Raw genomic sequence first — 11,458 nt, 5'->3', positions numbered from 1 at the left:
CACTACGCTCTCCCTGCCCACATTACCGGCAGGGGGGGTTCCAGACGTCTCTTCCTGTGCCTCCTCCCTTCACATTTGTCCGCTCTTCCTGGCAGCCGGGCAGCGAATGGGACGAATCCATTTTTGCCTGAGAGAACCTGGCTGGGAGGCAGTAGCGGCCCTCTCCCTGCCCAGGCTTGGCTGCTGGGGACAGGGGCAGAGCATGCCAGGGGGGAGGAGCAGGGAGAGGACAGAGCCCCTCTCCCTCCCCGCTCCCAACAGGCTAATCTGGGGGGGGGCACTTGACACTCCCCATGCCCTCTCCTATGTGTTGCCTTTAAGAAATACATTCAGACAAATTTCTTCTGATATTTTTCAGTTTATTTTATTAAACAATCATATTTTACATGTCATCAGACCTAACCCCTGAAGTGCAAAAAATTGTTTCTGAGGTATTAAAACTGGAGGAAAACTTGCACAGTGTTGTTATTAAAGATTCTACACTACAACAGGCTGGATAATTTCTGAACAGGCCTTTATAAAGCATTGTCTAGATCAGAGAAGGGTGATATGACATGTCTGTATTTGCATTTAGTCTTGAGATTCAGAGACCCCTGAACATTAACCACTTGTGTCACATTGTAGAAAGCAGACACATCATTAATACGGGAAAAAGTGATAAATAACAATGAGGTGCTGCTGAGTCAATATGTACAGTACATGGTCAATGAAGTTAAGAATTTACTTACTGATCTTAGACCCAAATCCTAACTGTTTAGCAATCAAATTAATATATATACTGTATCTACCACTGCCTCACTTGTTATCAGTACCAATATCCTCTTCCAGATTCCTGGATAGATGTACCTAAATTTTTATTCATAAACACCTACTGAAAGAGACACATGATCATTCACACTTAATTCAGATGATCTGAGGTTTATCAGATTAGCTGGAGCTGAGAGTCTGGTAAGGCACATGGCCTGTTCTTGCAAGGCTCTCCCCCAAACATGGAGGAAGTCTAGATCATAGGGAAAACAGCCAAAGGGAAGCATCACTCTGTGGAAAGTTCTGTGTAGAAGGACCACTTTATTTTTTGAACTGTGCAACTGATGTGACAGAATTGGTCCTTTCAAATTACTTCCATGGGGTTTTTGCTCAAACTGCAGAATTTGGCCCTAAATCATCCTTTTGTCTGGACAAGTGTTGGGTTTTTTTTGTTGTTGTTGTTGTTGTTCAGGGGTGGGAAGGGTTTTAGAAATAAAGGAATAAATTATTTTCATCCTAGCATGTCCATGAGAGCAGAGTTTAACTCACGGCAATAGCAGTGCTGACTGCATCTAGGCTTAGCAAAAATTGAACAACTGATGAGGCAAGCAAGCTCCCATTAAGGTTATCAAAGACTTCCCTGTGAGAGTTTTTTGTCTCAGTGAATGCCAGGATTATGCCCTAGGAACAGCTTTGAATTTTCAGCACTAAACAATTTGACAGACAGAGACTATGCCAAATTTTGACTCGACTTAAACTGTGTGCAATCCCACTGAATCCAATGGAATTAGAAGACAGAGCAGACTTCTGGCCACTGTATCATATGATCCCATTTCCACATGAATGATAATCACTGTCCACTTATTTTGATTCTTTCTGCAGTTATTTTTAGTCCAGATAGAAAATAAAAATGTAGGTTCTGAGCTACAATAATTTGCTGGATAAGCTCCCACAATAAAGTGAGTAAATACAGAGAAAAGGTAAAAGTACAGGCAGTCTTTATCAAAAGAAGTGGTTAAACATGAATGTGGCAGGTTGTCCAGGCCTGGTTTAATAATAGTGTATTTAAAGGTGTTTTATCCTAAGCATCTTTAAATTTTAAGACCCTAGTTGGAAGTAGGACACCAATTTTATTGTCGGTACACTCACAGGCAAAATGTTCAATAGTCTGATCACAAACACAAATGAGAGGAATTACGCAGGAGTCTTGCCATCACTATGACTGTTTAGCTATACAATAAAGTCTATAACACTACAAATAAGACTAGCTGAACTTTGATACAGGCAGAATGATGCCTTGGTAAATTTATAACATAAAGTATATTTCATGGACAATGACGGCAATCCCCCACCCCCAAAACAAGTGCAAATTAATTGTTCCTTTTAGTTGAAAACTGGGTTTCGTACACCACCCAAAACTGAGCTGCTGGGCCATTTCCTGCGCAGGATGGTGAGGGAACATACAAAAAAGAAAATGCTCATAATCCCTAGAATGACTATTCCTGAAATCAGTGCACTGGTGACTGAGTTCAGCTGGAAAGGAGGTCCATTTGGATGAGCTGCAAGAGAAAAAAAAGGTACAGAAAGGTCTCATCAGAATCTCTCTCTGCAGAGCTGTGTCTTCCTGCCACAATGCCTTTATATACAAAAATTACAGTTAACAGGTTGATACTGAACTTCACATTAAGTCTATCTAATGTATTTAGCGAGTGGCTGTAGGTGCATAGCTCCTTTACACACACACTCACAATGATGATGGTGGTGTGTGTGGGTGTAAGACAAGATGACAATATTTAATGCATAAGCTGACCTGAACTCCATACTCAGGTGTGCAGGATGTCAGCTGACAGGAACACTAAATCTTTCTATTTAATGCCAGGTTTCTGTTATACATGATTTTATTATGGAGGAGGACCCTTAACATGGTTCTGCAGTCCCCACCCTTCAAATGTGTTGGAGGAAGGGAGAACCGGGGAAGGGGAGGGGTTCTCTCCCAGTTGCTTTAGGCTTCAGGAGGGATAGCAGCTGATTTTTTTTTACATGGTTCCCTAGTAAATATTGACAAAGAGTGATCAGCCAGACAATAGTAACAGAGAAACCAGGAACACACTACAGATTTATTTCTCCACCCAAAAGAATTCCAGGTGATCAGGAGGAGGAGCACTCTGACAATCTGAAGACCTCCTCTACCCTATATTATCCCATTATTTTTCTATACAGCCTACTTCCTCAACCACCAGAGCAGAAGCACTGGGCTCTGTAACATGAGAACGTCCATACTGGATCAGACCAAAGGTCCATCTAGCCCAGTATCCTGTCTTCTGACAGTGACCAATGCCAGGAGCCCCAGAGGGAATGAAGAGAACAGGTAATCATCAAGTGATCCATCTCCTGTTGCCCATTCCCATCTGCCTTACCACAGACCATTTGTGTGGTTCCTATGGTTACATCCAGGCCAAAGGTCAGGGACTACAGGAGCTGAAACAAGATTCTTTTACCTTTTTGAGCTGTGAAGTCAGCCAGGCTAGGCTGCACTATAACGACCATTTTGTGGTTCAATTCATCTGTTGTAGGAAATGACTTTATTGCTTAAACCTGTCATTTTGCTTCTGGTAGTTGCACTGTTTCCTAATGTGCCATAGCAGCATAAATAGGGTTGCATTTGATTTGTAATTTCAGTTCCATAGTAGAGATTGGAATTTGCTAAATTGTTGGGCATATGAATTTAACTGAGCATTCCAGATTTACCAATTGCTTTCTTTAGAACACATTCATATTTTCTCATTTTAAATTAATGGTAATAAGGAAAACTTCAACACATATAGCTGAATCCAAATGGTTTACTTACTCATTAGTGTAGCACTCCTGTAATACCCCTTTTGTGTTTTTCTTATTCTGATTAACTTACCTAGCTCTGAATTGTTGGTTGGTGTCTCATCTGTATAAAAATATAAAAATGGAGCTATTATATTTTAGAGTCATCAATATCTGCATCCCCTCTGCACTCTCACTAAAACCAGATAAAAATAAAGTGAGGACTATCTTAAAACTCAGCAACTGTGTTGGCAACGGTGGCTTGTCATAATCAATGTCTCTGATCAAGTCAGGCTAAGAACATTCACTATAGGAAATTTCCTAATTTCTACTCTGAGGATATTGGTCTTATGCACCACTTAATACTCTGCAATAAATAAATAAATAAATAAATTCTTTATTCAAGGTCCAGTTATCTTAACGTGTTGCTAATTCTCTTATGTCCCATTTCATAAAAATATGACCCAAGACAATGCAGCAGGAACTACTACTTCTGAACATCTGCTGTATTAGGGGGAAGGATCTCTGTGATGGTGGAGGTACTTTATCTTTGTTTCTTCAAGGAAATCTGTGACTACAAATCATTAGAAAACTTCTCCTCCTCCACACATACTTTTTTCTTGACAGGAGCACAGAGGGATGAGTTTAAGTTTTTAGGGATGAGCTGACATTTTTTCCCTAATTTTCACTTACTCCCCATTGTCAGTCTTGAAACTAAATATCTTACCTTTGTTTGTTTTTCTTTTCTGTCTGTAAGCCTCAATCACAGCTCAAAAGTACATTTATTTCAAGGTCTTGACTTGTACTTATTTAATGGCTACCATTAATTTTTAACACTTTTGCCTTCACAAGTAGATAACTATTTTGTTTCTGCACACAGAGAGAAAACCATGTATTTTGTCTAAAATGACTTATTATAGATCAACAAACAAGTTTAAGGTCTCTGTGAAAGAGCACAGTATTAGAATAGCTTAAAACATACATGAGTGAGAGGATTGCTGCTGCTTGTGACTATATAGGTTTCTGTATGGCTCCTCATAACTGTAATACCTGACAGCCCTACAATCATTAATAGATTTTAGCCTCAAGGTAGGGAAGTACCACTCCCCACATTTCACAAAAGGGGAACTGAAGCACAAGGTAGATTGAGTTGCCCAAAGTCATGCTGGAAACTTGTGGCAGTCAGGAACTGAACCCAGGCCTACCAAGTCATAGTCCAGTGCTTCATAGACCCAACTATCTTTCCTACCTGTGCAACCTAAAAGCCAGAAATAAAAGTAAAATTGTCCTCTATATATTCCATAACATGTTTGAATTCCAGTTCTGAAATAGACGACAATTGCAAAATGATTATTTAAGAACATAAGAATGGGCATACTGGGTCAGACCAAAGGTCCATCCAGCCCAGTATCCTGTCTACCGAGAGTGACCAATGTCAGGTGCCCCAAAGGGAGTGAACTAACAGGTAATGATCAAGTGATCTCTCTCCTGCCATCCATCTCCACCCTCTGACAAACAGAGGCTAGGGACACCATTCTTTACCCATCCTGGCTAATAGCCATTAATGGACTTAACCTCCATGAATTTATCTAGTTCTCTTTTAAACCCTTTTATAGTCCTAGCCTTCACAACCTCCCCAGGCAAGGAGTTCCACAAGTTGACTGTGTGCTGTGTGAAGAACAACTTCCTTTTATGTGTTTTAAATCTGCTCCCCATTAATTTCATTTGGAGACCCCTAGTTCTTATATTATGGGAACAAGTAAATAACTTTTCCTTATTCATTTTCTCCACACCGCTCATGATTTTATATACCTCTACCATATCGCCCCTTAGTCTCCTCTATTTCCTCTTTTCATATCTATTCATGGCTAAACTAGAGCTAAGCAAAGAATTTTCAACAATCATGTATTTAAAGAATTTAGCCACCTCTTCTGTTCATGGAATATCCATGAACTTTTAGTCTTTTACTTGAATATATTCTATATCCAAAGGCAACTGATTAATATTTTTCTATTTTTGTAAACCTCTATAAATTGATCCCAAATATTAGAAATATGAGCTGTACTGCTTATGACTGCTCAGATAAATCCTGCAGTCTTGTTTTTATTCCTTGATTGAATGATCATGTCTGGTGCAAAAAACTGCAAATCTGAAATTCAGTTTCCTGATGCTTGCAACTCTGAAATTAGTTTTCCTCAGATATTTTTAAATTAAGTGAAGATTCATGAAAAGTGAACTCCAAAGGGCCATGAGCATGGCTGAAGTAAATGCCTATCTACTTCAAATATGTGCAGAATCTTTTGGCATTATTCATCCAATTTTACTAAAAAAAACCCTTTTCTAACCAGGCACACGCAAAAAACTGAATACATTCTCAATTCTCTATGGGCAAATTTCTCCTCTTGCATATGTCCATGCATCCACCACTGCATAGCAAAAGGAGACAATTTAGTCCTAAGGTCCTAATAATTCTCTTCCCTCTATGGAATCACAATCTGCTCTCAGTTTCATTGGTTTCAATCCAGATTGACTCCACTGAAACCACTGACCCAATGACAGTTACTTACATGCATCTGACAGCAGAATTTGGCTCAAAATATTTTATCTTTACTAGTTACCACAGGTATTCACAAAATGAATGCTTCTCAGAAATTCCAAGATGTATTTGAAACACTTTAAAATTCTAGGAGAACAGACATCAGTTGAATTACACTCTGGACAGGTATCAGGTTAAGTGAGAACAGAATCTGGGCAACCGTCTTTAAATTGAAAACTTGAACTGTTTGCCTCAGGCTCTATTTACAGCTGAAAGCTGAGCAAAAAGTATATTACCAACGCAAGTCATAGTTAATGTCATTAAAGTTACATCTACACTGCAAAAAATGGTGTGTTCTTTACTCAGCTTATCTAAATTGGGTTAAAATAGCAGTGAATGCACAGGCACTTGGGTTTTAACTCAGGTTAGCAGCCCTATAGGCTTTAATTCAAACTTTTAAAGTGAGTTAAGAGCTAAGTTGCTGTGTCTTCACTGCTAACTTAAATCAAGTGAGCTAACCCTAGTTAAGAACACATCATTTTTGCAGTGTAGGCATACCCTAAGATGGAAGTGGAAGAGCCAGGCAAGGAGTAGTCAGTGTTAGAGTGGGTGTTCAGAAGCTTCTAAACAATTTTTTCCATTTTGTGGCTTTCCCATCTTGAACTGTGATTTTAAGCAAAATTAATCAGGCTCATTTTTTTCCTAGTTAAATGGGTGCACTTTCTGTTATCTTCAACGGCAGCTGAATCTGTATGACCGATGAGAATTTAGCCTATTGAGTTTAGGTGTTTATGGTGGCCTCAGACACATGCACATAACCCACAATGACTTCATTGGGTGTTTTGAGTGCATATATTACCAAAACAATTGGCTCAGAACTTTTACACGAAACTTTAGTCTAGCAGTAGGAATAGACTCAAATAAATTAGCTGGGATTTTTATTTGAGTCACTGCAAACTCTCATTAAACAGCAAAGCATTTCCTCATGTTTTTTTAAATTCCTGCAATATACAGAAAGGTTTGAGAATTCCTACCACTCCTTGTAATGATAGGGCCAGCAGAGATGACAGCATTTCCAGAGGTGCTCTGAGCGCTCCAAGTTGTTCTCCTAACAGCATCTCTTCTTTCTCTGTTACTGCAAATCTGAGCAGTTAATCAAAACAATCAGAGTGGAATAGAATTATTGCTTTCTTGTGCTTTCATTTTTAATGCCAGCTCTTTTAAAAGTGATACTACAACTTTATTTCTTGTATGCATTCAATTACTTTGCAATAAAAAGAGATGCAATATCCCCTAAGAGTGCATGTTGTAAATGATTGGCTTCCAATTGTATTTTGCCTCATTTCTTTTACAGAACTGCATTGCTCTCATGTACGATATTCATATTACAGTATAATAAACTTTTCAGTAATTAATTTACCAAGGCTTTGTTCATAGCTCCTATCCCAGCTGATGTTTATGTGCTAGACCAGGGACATACAAGATATGACAGTCGAGATCTTAGAAAACCCTTTAAGTTTTTTTTTTTTTAAAGGGCAGCTATGTTGGATTACTCATATTCTGAACAATAGCATGAAATTGGTTTTAAATTTTATTATAAGTTTTCATATTAGAATAGTCTCATGCTGGAGTGTCTGTAATCCATCCTTAATTAACCCTCCTCTCTTTCCCATCCACCATCGCCACACATATCTTAGGGATGCAAACCATGCTGAGACCTAAAATCCATCATTCCAATTTGACTCTTTTAATACTTCATGTTTCAGTCCCTATTCAGCAAAGCCCTCAAACACATTCTTAACTTTAAGAACATGCTTTAAGTTATTTGCTAAATTGGGGCTTAGATGAGTAAATTTTTATATGGTTTTTCTATCAAACATTTTTAGTGATCATGAAAACTGCTGGACAGAGCTGTGTAGGAACCAGAATTTCCATTTCACAGGAAATTCTGCAATTTCAAAATTTGTTTAATTCAAAATTGCAATGAAAATAAAGAATTTTAAAATTTCCCACAAAACAAATTTTTCAAAAAAAACCCATATCAAAACGTTTTCTTTTGATAAAATAGTTTTGTTTCCATTTCAACTTTGTCATTTTTCTGTTATAAAAAATGTCTAAATGATAGGCTGTCTTCAACAATAAAAAGCAAAATGGTCATTTCTAAAAATGTCAAACAGATAGTCCTGACCTTATCAAAATGCTTCTTTCCCCTCACAACCCCCCCCACACACACATTTTTTTTTCCTGAAATAAAATTTCATCAAAATAGACACGTTACCACGGGAAGTTTGAGTTTCAACAAAATGGCATTTTCTGATGGAAAAAATGATCTATCAGAATATTTTTGACCAGCTCTACTGCTAGGTAAGGGGTATTAAAGACTCATAAACTCTACCCACTAAATAGATATAGTAGGGGGAAGTTATAGTGCAACATTCCCCCAAACACCCTATGAATGTTCTTCACCTTTGTCTTGTGGGGATCACATCTAGAAATGAACGAATAGGTCTCTAAGGCTCAAACTCATTCTCTATCCTTGAGCTTTCTATTGATGTTATTCCCAAGACATATTTATGGTTCCTTGTGATGCAAATAACTTTTTTCTAGGAGCTATACTGAGACCACCAGCTCATTTTTCATAAACTATCTGAATGGCTTTCTGACAGTGGTCACCTTTGGTCTCTATCATCTGAGGCATGATTTGACCCAGAGACCTAAAGGTGAACACTCCTTATGCCAAGCCTAATTTCCCTGAGCTTTACAGTTCCCAGTGTTACGTCACACAATGGTGATGACATCGAAATGTCGCTCTTCATTTGTTGCGTTCACATTCTCTAGAGACATATGAAAAGTTCAAATTCTAGGTGCTGTCTTCATCTGCACAACCCAGACGCCCTCCACTTCCCTTCTCCATATGCAAATTACAGGTGTAGAATGGTCCTACAGTTCTGCTTCTGGCACAGCACAGATTCATAAAGATTATTGACAGAGCCCCCCTCAAAACTTACAGGTGCAAGAAAGGGACAGTCATCCGTTCTGCACAGCTTTGTCACACAATGGAGGAAGACTGTAGACATCTTCTGGTTCTTGTGCTTCACAAAGCGGAACACCTCAAAGGAAAACCGGCCCATCTGGCTCTTGCCATTCTCAATTACAGTGGTCTGTGGGTCCTTGTCACAGCTAATTGTTATAAAAGATTAAAACTGCGATAACCATGTGTACCTCTGATTTATAGCCCCTAACTGAGAATAAGGTGACTATAAGTAACAAGATCAAAGCTTAAGCTCTGTGCAAAACAAGACAGCACCACCATGTCCAACATGGGCAGCTATGAGAGCAGTCAGCACTGCTCAATGCACAGTCAGGAAGAGAATGACAATGAACAAAAGGTTCAGAGTCAGAATTACCCTTAGAAACACTAAAAAGGATCTGTGTTCAAGAATGCCAGATTTCCAATATTTTCTTTAGGTGATTCACTTGCCTTAGACTGTCTGGAACACACACGATATGAGATAACTAGCCCTGATCCTGCAGTGTTTACACCCGTTGACATTAGTGGGAGTTATACCAGAGCACAATTTTGTCCCATTGCTTTTGCACTCTTAGCTAATGCAGATAGGGACCCAACAATATTCACAGCTGGAAATCAAGTCTGCTTGACATTGTATGTATAAGCACACTCTGTCACAAACTGATCTGGGCCTTTAAGAGGGTTTAGAGCTGAGCTGAACCTGTGCCAGATTTGGCCTGCCTCCCTAGATGGAGGCAATAAGTCCAGTCACCTGACTCCTTGTCAGGTGATTAGGAGATGGGTCTGCTGGTGGGGGATGAAAAGAGGAGTCCTGGGACAAGAAAGAAGGCAACTGGTGGTGGCTGCTGAAAGGAGGGCCACTGTTGAAGAGGCCCACAAAGGATATGTATGTATATATGTCTCTCTTTCACACACACACACGCATACTTCTTTAAAGCAGTACTGAATTGTGTATTTTGCAACATCAAAACCAAAACTAAGGTAGCTCAGCTCCAGGTTCCATTTAAATTCAAATTTACAAACAATTATGAGACCTGAAACAAAAAGTTATCAGGTAAGCTTATATAGATAAGCACCTCTGAAAGAAGGTAGCAGCTCCATCAAGAGCCACTGATACGATTTAATCTGTGCTGTTGTTGAGACACCAAGCTGCTCTTTTCTAGCCTTTTTAAGGTCCCAGTTCAGGAAGCCATTGCCATTCAGGACAGCACTTAAGCTTCTGCTTAAGCACTTTCCTGAATCAGCACCTTAGACATGTCAGATGGTTATCATCTACCCATAGGGCATCCTCCCACTTGCTCGCATTAAAATAAATGTTAATACATACCCACTGAAATTTGAGTAGAAGGCCCCTAGTATGTGCACGCAAAATGACTATTTCTACATCTACACTGGTGCACACAATTTTCATGCCTGTGCACACCCAATATTTATGTCCACAAATAGCTAGGTAACGGACTAATAAGTTATTTACGAGCTTAGACATTGGGCCTTCCTTAAAAACCTCATGCCCGTCAAGAAATGTAGCATCACGCCATCATACAGAGGCTCATAATTGCGGTCTTAAAAGGAGGGCATTTACATACAAATGCTGGATTTGCAAAGTACCTACCTAAAGAAGAGATCATATCGAAGCTCATCATTGGGATTACCAGATGGAGTGGTGTAACAATAGTCCATCAAAACATTCCATCTGCATGAGGAGCAAGATAATTATCAGAGAAAAAGATTTAAAAAAAACTGAGGCACAAGTTGATAGTACTAGCTGATGAACTGAACCTACACAGTTGTGTATAATTATGAGCCATGTATAGAATCCCTGCATTCTCACTGAGACCATTCTATGTCAGCATAATAGTTTTTATTTTTCTGCATTACTTACATTACTGCACAGTGTATGAATGATACAATTCAACCAACATGATTTTACACCCTTCTGTTCCACAGTAAAGAAGCTGTTACAGATCAGTGGCCACAGAGCACTTCAATGGGTATCACTTTGCTGCACATCATCTCCACTAAGAATTTCATGGCAGCATTGGACACGATTTACATCCTCATAAAAACAGCCATACTAGGTCAGACGAATCGTCCATCTAGCCCAGTATTCTGTTTTACAACAGTGGCCAATGCCAGGTGCTTCAGAGCGAAAGAACAGAACAGGTAATCGTCAAGTGATCCATCCCTTGTCGCCTATTCCCAGCTTCCGGCAAGCAGAGGCTAGGGACACTTCAGAGCATGGTTTTGCATCCCTGCCGATCCTGGCTAATAGCCATTGATGGATCTATCCTCCAGGAATTTACCTAGTTCTTTTTTGAACCCTGCTATAG

At 39.3% G+C, this 11,458-nt stretch overlaps 1 protein-coding gene across 1 annotated transcript in view; it reads right to left on the bottom strand.

Annotated features, from left to right (window-relative positions):
* Window positions 1-2,130: 2,130 nt before the first annotated feature.
* The window catches only part of ZPLD1 (zona pellucida like domain containing 1), a 28,330-nt gene continuing 19,002 nt past the window's right edge, over window positions 2,131-11,458 (bottom strand). The window contains exons 6-10 of the mRNA XM_050960240.1: window positions 10,741-10,821; window positions 9,106-9,277; window positions 7,132-7,240; window positions 3,656-3,685; window positions 2,131-2,306 (exon numbers count right to left, since the gene is read on the bottom strand). Coding sequence (XP_050816197.1) covers window positions 2,131-2,306; window positions 3,656-3,685; window positions 7,132-7,240; window positions 9,106-9,277; window positions 10,741-10,821 — 568 coding nt within the window. The remainder of the gene's footprint in view (window positions 2,307-3,655; window positions 3,686-7,131; window positions 7,241-9,105; window positions 9,278-10,740; window positions 10,822-11,458) is intronic.

Source organism: Gopherus flavomarginatus, chromosome 1 (assembly GCF_025201925.1).
Source record: "Gopherus flavomarginatus isolate rGopFla2 chromosome 1, rGopFla2.mat.asm, whole genome shotgun sequence".
Taxonomy (NCBI): domain Eukaryota; kingdom Metazoa; phylum Chordata; order Testudines; family Testudinidae; genus Gopherus; species Gopherus flavomarginatus.
Note: the sequence above shows the minus strand (reverse complement) of the source record. Positions and strands in the feature narration are given on the sequence as shown.